Source organism: Galeopterus variegatus, unplaced genomic scaffold (assembly GCF_000696425.1).
Source record: "Galeopterus variegatus unplaced genomic scaffold, G_variegatus-3.0.2 Scaffold5166, whole genome shotgun sequence".
Lineage (NCBI taxonomy): Eukaryota > Metazoa > Chordata > Mammalia > Dermoptera > Cynocephalidae > Galeopterus > Galeopterus variegatus.
In genome coordinates, this window is record NW_007731277.1 from 99,036 (window position 1) to 107,239 (window position 8,204).

The following is an 8,204-nucleotide window of genomic DNA, read 5'->3' on the forward strand; positions in this document are numbered from 1 at the left end:
GGGGGGGGGGGGGGGGGGGGGGGGGGAGACACAACAATCACATTCCTTGAAGTTGAGCAGAAAGGAGGTTGCTGGGAGGGAGTGGAGAAAGGGAGGAGGGAGGAAGGTTTTGGTAATGGGCCACAATAATCAACCACATTGTACATTGACAAAATAAAATATAATTAAGAAATATAATAAAATAAAATAAATATAAATAAATAAAAATAAATAGTGGATAGAACCAGGACTTGAAATCATATTTGGCTCCATTATGTAATGTTCTTTCCACTATATCATAATTCTTTGTTTCTGTTTGTTCTGTTCCTTTCTGAGATCTACCTCATTCATTAACCATTACTGACAGAAAGTAGACAGTGGCTGGCAGGAGAAGCAAATTCATATCTATTATGTCATTTAGTCACTAGGACTCTTGGTTTTTTAAAAAAAAAAATTTGTTGGCTGGGAAGAAACAGGTTGAAACAAAAAAAAACATTTAATATAAATGAATTTTTAAATTATTGTCCTATCCATGTCCCATAAAATTGAATTTTAGCTAACAGAAAGTGAGCATTTCTAAAACATGTTACATTGGCAGCAGGTTCTATGTTACTTTCATCCAATTCAATTCTATCTACACCCCTGTGAGATGGGTGCATGGGGGTTCATTATACAATTTTCTCTTCTTTTGTGTATGCTCAAAATTCTCCATAATAAATTTTTAAAAGAGGGGATGGTCGGGCTGGCCTGGTGGCGCACTGGATAAGTGCGCCGCTTGGGAAGCGCGGTGGCGCTCCCGCCCGAGGGTTCGGATCCCACATACAGACCGGTTCCCGCTCACTGGCTGAGTGAGGCGCGGGGGCAACACCGAGGGTTGCAATCCCGTTGCCGGTCCCCGGTCCAGTACGGGGGCAACACTGAGGGTTGCGATCCGTTGCCGGACACGGAAAAAGACAAAAGACAAAAAAAAAAAAAAAAAAAAAAAAGAGGGGATGGTCTTAAGGAATATGGTAGTCAGCCATGCACTGTAGGAGAAAAAATGGGCAGTGAAAATTTCCCTGCAGTGAGAATGACACAGTGATATATAACATTCATATCAAGCTATTTCCTATTCTCTTCTGGTATTTCACAGCTACCTTTAATACATTCCTTTGCCATTTGTTGTAACTCTGACTCCACCCTGAGATGTTGGAGAAATATTCATTAGCTTCACAAAGCTCTTACCTAGTGTTCATCCAAAGTTACCGTAGTGATGGATTAATGGATAGAAAGCTATGCTATCTACCCTAAGTGAATCAATGTACACTATATGCATGTATTAAAAAAACACAATGTACCCTACAAATATGTACAAATAAATGTTAAAATTAAATGACATGGAAAAAGAACACCAAAACAAATTTTAAAAACAACAACAACAAAACTCAGTCAAGAAAGCCTCCCTGATTCCCCATACTGAAACAAGCCTTTGGCCTTCTCTCATAGCACTTAGATCATAATTCATGGTAGGATTCATTGAACACTTGTCTTAATCACTCACTGGACTGTCTCAGTCTCCTTTACCTGCTTTCTACTCTCTAACATCAGCTTGCATACAACTGGTTCCTTATTAATATCTGCATAATTAATTAAGCAGTTAGGGCTAGATGACTTCTAAGTCCCTTCCACTTCTAAAATTTTATATTTCTGATAACTCATGGTTGGTCAGTATACCTTTCAGTATCACACAAGAAAGATCGAGTAAGTGAAGATATAAGTAGTCTTCCATCCATATAATCTAACTGGACAATACAGGAGTCAACTGTTGTTATTGTTTGAACAGGAAACATCACAAAGGCAGCAGTTGCCTAAAAGGAACATGAGAAGGAAATAAGTTTATTTCATTGTAACACATATACATAATCTCTTCCTCTATACCTTTTAAATGACAATAACTTGGATAGCAAAATAAAATTTTAAAAATTTGCCTGTAAGGATATCAAAATTTCACTCATTTACAAGTTTTGTGAAATAATTCGATACATAACTGCTGAAGAGAATTTTTAAGGCTCTGTTAGTGATTATCTAATCCTAGAAGTTAGACCTAAGAAGATGAAGCAAGTTTTGGAATATTTGAGAGAATTTTTCACCTATAGATAGTACTTCTCCCTTTGGTAAAAAGACAAATTAGGTTTATACTATGTGCAGGGTTTCAATTGTATTTTGGATCAAAAACATATAAGAAATCAAATGATCACTTTTGGGTCATGATGGCCAAACCAGAAGAATGTCCTGGTGTGTTTATGAAAATAAAGTAATTCAGCCAACAGCAGTTAGAATCTCTTCTATTCCAGCAGGATCCTACACAAAAATAACCTGGAGCATTCTGTTAGAGTAATCTAAGTCTCAACACTTCTATTCCAGCAATAACTGTGGCAGGAAGCCTGGGGAACTGCAGAGTAGAGCACAAGCCAGGAGGTGCCTTTAAGATTCCATTCACTATAATTTACATCTATCCTGATAGAAAATGTTCCTAGACCTGGGAGTTTCTCCTACACTGAGACCAAGGGAAGAACAGGAGCTTGGGAAACTGGTGCCGTCTGTAAGTTCATCATTTTATTCACACAACTAGTAAATAAACATCTTTTCTTTCTTAATAGTCAAGTATTAAAAAATACTTTGTTCAAATGAGCCATGTAGGTGAATTAGGGAGTACTACAATACACAGTATGCAAATTATTGAAGTTAGCTCACAGAATCCTTCTGCAACAGTATCAAGCTAAAACAGGCTACCATATGTACTACATACAAACAAGCCTCCTCAAAATCTCCAAGTCTGGGCTCCTTATCAGTCCCCCCAGAAATACAGTAGATAAAATTGCATCCTTTAATTGAAAGTTCTGTAAGACAACATCTTAAATCTCAACACGCACACAAAGAACTGGGGTGGTTCTCACCTTTGCTTGTTTAGAAGTGTTGAGTTTGATGGCAGAAACTTTCCCCACATGATCACCTACAAAAACTCTAAGAATAGCTGTATCCCAACAGAGAGCTGTAACTTTTCGGCCTTTGTGTTCTGAAGACACATAAATTCGTTCTGGTTTCCCACGACGCTCTTGATTTAATTCCCAAACAATTACAAGTCCTTGACTGCAAGAATTAGTCACAGAAGCAAATTTTTGGTAATGGTGAAAAAGGAACAATTTAATTGCATCACAGTAACAACTATATCAAATATATATGCAAACTTTTGTTCTTCAGAAAAGAGGAAGTAAAAAGTCAAGGTATTAATTTCTTTGCTTTAGTCATCAAACCAGTAATAACAGGAGAACTTAAATGTTCTAAAATTATCTCTGTTCCCTTTCTCTTTTAAGGCCTTTGAAGTGTTGTGGCCTCAAATTAGCATTTTCCACAAACACTAGGGTGACCAATGGTCTATCCTGGTTTGGCTGGGTACTGAGAGGTTTCCCAAACACAGGAGTTTCAGTGCTAAAACCGGCACAGTCCTAGGCAAACCAGATGGTTGGTCATCCTAACAAACATACCTGTCAATTCAAAATGTATTTAGAAAAGGTCAGATAGTTTTTAAACAGTTTCTCACCTGGTAGCTACAGCAACATAATCATCATCATGTAAACAACAGGCGACCTGAGTAATTGCACCTTCCTAGAGCATAAAAGGAAATTTAAATTTCAAGTGTTACATTCTTCTTTTATTCCAAATTATTATTAATATTGGAGAAATGCACATTTATGAAAGATACTCCAAATAGTATATGACAGGGCTGCCCTTAATCTTACCCTGTGTGAAAGAAAAAGCCTGTGCTTCCAGCCTTCTTTCTGAATGAGATTGAGTCCTCCTCCTGAACTGCCCAAAGCCAACCATTTCCGAGACACAGCTATGCTCGTGCACTAAAAACATGTGAAGAAACAGCATGAGATAATTACAGCCACTTAACCAAACAGATTATCCACTGGAAACAAATACTGAAGATTTATGTAGCAGATTCCACCCCCTGCCCAGATGGACACAATATAATGGCACTTACTCTCTAATTCTAGAACAGTGAAAAATACTGAAGAAAGAATATTTTGTTTTTAAACTTTTAATTGAATCTCAAAAAGGGGGAATAGGCTCAATTGTATAAATGAGTAATATTCCCTTGGCAAAAGCTGGTTATAAGACCATTCGTATTTTATGTAGCTTGGCTAGGTCATTCCAATGCTGACCACAATGGTGAAGAGCAAGTTACCAGGAGGTAAAGCAACCACTTTATTTGTTTGTGCACTTAGATCATTTCTAGTCTATATAATCATCACAAAACACCCACAGCTCTTATAGCAAGTGAGACTTCAGAGGGCACAGATGCAGGTCACTGTACTGTCATGTCTCCCCACACCCTCAGCCTGCTGATTTCTCTCATTATCTACCAGAGAAAGCAGTAACCATGCTGTGGCCAGTACCCTATGACAAAAGTTATTGGTTGGCTGACTAAGAGACATTCCCAACACTCTTCAACCTTGTTGCTTTCTTCATAGAAGCTGCAAAACTTAAATATTCACTTTCTCAGTTTCCCTTGCTGCCAGGGGTGGTCATGTGACTGTATTCCAGCTAACGAGACTAAGCCTGCTGGGAGCTTCATGGGAAGCTTTACCTTCCCTGAAAAAAAAGGCAGAGTCTGAAGAAAAGAAAGTCTTTGCCCTTGGCCCCCTCTTTCTAGCTTGAGATACTAATGGGAACAGTAAGACAAGAGCCAGGACACTAATACTTCAAATGTGACTAAAAGCAAACATATGGATGTTAGAACAGGAAAATGGAAAGCCTGTGTCCTCAGTGACATCATTGGGCCACTACACTAAACCCAGAAACACTAATCTCCAATGAGATTATAGGCATTTTTATTGCTTAAACCACTATTAGTGATATATTCTGTAACTTGCATCTGAAAAAAATTCTAATTGATATTGACCCTCATAATTACTTTGCCTATCACTTCTTACTCTCCCTTTTCTCAGAGGCTAGCCCAATGTTTTGGGGCAGCAGCAAGCATTAGAATGAAATTATTTTGGAATTAGTTATAATGTTACTCCTGGGTTTAATCAAAAGAACTCAGTGTTTGAAGGAAGCACATACTTCTTCCCACAGAGCTAACTAACTTTTGCTTTGCTCCCTAAAGCAGGGGATACATCAAACTTCCTGTTTTGGAATGAGCTTAATACAACTGCAATGGTTCATATTACTCAAAAGGTAATGGGGTATACTCCTTTATACTATCTTATTGTCAATCAAATACATTACTTTCTGAGAGAAGACAGCAAGATTACTGAGGTGGGAAAAATTAAGTAATCAGTATCATGTCTTCCAGGAGTGGGAAAGAAGAATTAAAAATATAGCACAAAAAATGAATCAAGAAAGAGTTATGAACATGCTACTTCTACGTAAGGTATGACTAGGACAGGTAAGGAAACTCATGATTCCACAAAACATAAGGAACAAGAATGAAGGAGCACATATAACTGAGTGCACATAAAAATAAGAACATGAAAACGAAACTAATTCAAGGATCAAGAAATTTACCTTTAGACGACTGGAGTCCAGCCGGAGGGCTGAGAGTAATGGATCCAGAGACTCAAACTCTGCGAGAACATGGCTGTAGGACTCTGGTATTACTGGCACAAAAGTCATTTAGACAGAAGGGTGAAACTTGTTGAGTGATAGGCACAGTATTCCTCACCTGAATAAAACCACGTACAAGAAGCGGAACCTGAACTTCAGTCTCCCCTCCCGCTCCTCCCTTCCCTGGCTTGTTGAGTGATAGGCACAGTATTCCTCACCTGAATAAAACCTGCAAAAATATAATTTTAAGAAGCTCAACATTCATCCACCATGCATTTAATAAATATGTGGGGAACACAGGGAAACATGAGAAAGGGTGGACAATCCCTGTTCTGGAGGTACTTAGCATCTAAGTGGAAAGAAAACACATGTAGGCAACATTGTACATAACGGTCTGCTTACATTGTATCATTCCCTGACTCTAATAGCCCTCCTCCCCTATCCCCACCCCCACCCCAACCACAAGTATCAGGTCTACATTCTCAAGACCCTCCATAATCCTATCCCACTGTATTATCTAACAGTGTAAGTAGGTAAAATGGACACAGTAGGACTTAAAAGGAACACTGGTCAAGCTCCTCTGAGGTAAAATAGCAACACTGCTGCATTTCTTTGAATTGTAAATCTTCTGTCCTTAGGAGTTTCTTGTTAAAACGCAATCTACTGTAAAGGCCTCAAATTATAAACCCTTAAACAGCAAACACTATAGTTATCAACTAACAATGTAACAGTACTTAATTAGGTACAGGCCCCTAGATTTCTCTCTCCAGCATAGCAGGGGCTCAATAAGTATAGTGAATGAATGAATGCACCTAGTAAGTAAGAAGTACAGAGCACAAAAAAAAATAAGAGCTTCAATAAAAGAGACTATATAGGAATGAACAGAAATAAGAATACAAGGTAACAAATGCCAAATACCCAATGAGGACTTTGTAAACTAACACAAGAGTTCTTGCCTATTCATCTACTCTGAAGTTCACATTTTTGTCAAATGGCACTAATTTCCAGAAAAAATAGAACACTTAAGAAAATTTACCCATTAATTTTAAATTTACTCAATTCTTTGCTGTCATATTAATAAAAAACAAATACCACAGAAAAGTTCAGAAACAACTGTTCATACCTGTTTTGTTTATACTTTTTGTGTTTTTGACTATTTTTCAGAAACAAATGGATCCCTTCATTCAACAAATATGTACCAAGCACCAGCTACATGCCCAGCATTGTTCTAGGTCCTGGAGATAAAACAACAGAGGACAAAACAAAGTCCTAACCCTCATGGGCATACTTTCTAGTGGCAAAATATGTAGAAGCCTATGATATTTTTCATTGCATACACATAACATAGTGTTCTTCTCTGCTAGTAATACTGTTCTTAATACAGCTTGACCTCTGAAAGGAGAATGGTGTTCTAAAAAAAATTAAAAATCTTTAGTGCGTCCATACTCATAATATTTGAGAATTCCTGAGCTAAGAAAAATTTTCCCTCATTCTTCTCATTCATTCATTTTATTGAGCACCTAGTAAAATGCCAAGCACAATCATGGGAACAAGACAAGTAACATAATCCCAGAAATCAGTCAGTTTATAATGAAATAGAAAAAGACAAATAACTCACACATACATGTCTCATAAGGGAAGCATAAGTAAAGTAATTGAGGCCCAAATTACAAAACACTTTGAATCTTAAAGCAAGGAACCTGAAGAACTTAACTTGGTAAGCAACAGAAAGGCCTTGAAGGATTTAGTGCTGGGAGGTCACATAAATTCTGTAAAGTGCTGTGGGCAGATACAAGAATACAAAGATTTGAGAAAAGGGGTGGGCGATGAGGAAGTGAAGATAAGGCATTTCAATTACTCAAAAAGTCTGGTGGAAGAGAAGAAAACCTCTTTCTTGACTTCCTTAATAGGGGAGACAAACAGATTTGTAGGTAGTAGCTAAAAGCAGACAAGTCTTTAGAACAAAAGAGACTGAAGATACAGGAAAAAGTAGATAATAATACCATGGTACAAGATCCAAAAGAGATAGAAAGGAATATCAAGACCATAATGTCTCTTCCACTTGTGATTTTGATACAGAGAAACTCTGAGGTAAACAGTACATTCTACCTCGATCTCAGTGAAGAAAGAATGTCCTAGGAAAATGTCCTTAAGTAAGTAGCAGGAGCAGCACAGAATAGAGTAGAAACACTAACTTCCTGAGGTGAACAGTACATTCTACCTCGATCTCAGTGAAGAAAGAATGTCCTGGGAAAATGTCCTTAAGTAAGTAGCAGGAGCAGCACAGAATAGAGTAGAAACACTAACTTCCTCAAACCAGACACTGAGTTTCTACATTACAACCTAAAATAGCATCAGCTGTGTCTTTAAAGTGGCCATGTCACACTGTTGATTCAAGAAAGCAAGCAGTCAGCTAAAACCCAAAGAAAATTTTCACATAACATAAATATAATCTTCCTAGCCAGTAACAGATACAGTAGGATTGAGCTCAAATTGAAAGCTGCTACAGGGCTACTTCAAAAAATTCGTGGAAAAATAGAATTAAAAGGGCCGGCCCGGTGGCGCACTGGATAGTGAGCCGCTTGGGAAGCGCGGCGGCGCTCCCGCCCGAGGGTTCGGATCCCACATAC

General features: G+C 38.0%; 1 protein-coding gene across 1 annotated transcript in view; it reads right to left on the bottom strand.

The window, feature by feature from the left end:
• LOC103604476 (Hermansky-Pudlak syndrome 5 protein) overlaps window positions 1-5,693 on the bottom strand; it is a 36,868-nt gene extending 31,175 nt beyond the window's left edge. The window contains exons 1-5 of the mRNA XM_008589033.1: window positions 5,536-5,693; window positions 3,759-3,869; window positions 3,560-3,624; window positions 2,916-3,108; window positions 1,693-1,826 (exon numbers count right to left, since the gene is read on the bottom strand). Coding sequence (XP_008587255.1) covers window positions 1,693-1,826; window positions 2,916-3,108; window positions 3,560-3,624; window positions 3,759-3,869; window positions 5,536-5,643 — 611 coding nt within the window. The 5' untranslated portion in view covers window positions 5,644-5,693. The remainder of the gene's footprint in view (window positions 1-1,692; window positions 1,827-2,915; window positions 3,109-3,559; window positions 3,625-3,758; window positions 3,870-5,535) is intronic.
• Between the last annotated feature and the right edge of the window lie 2,511 nt (window positions 5,694-8,204).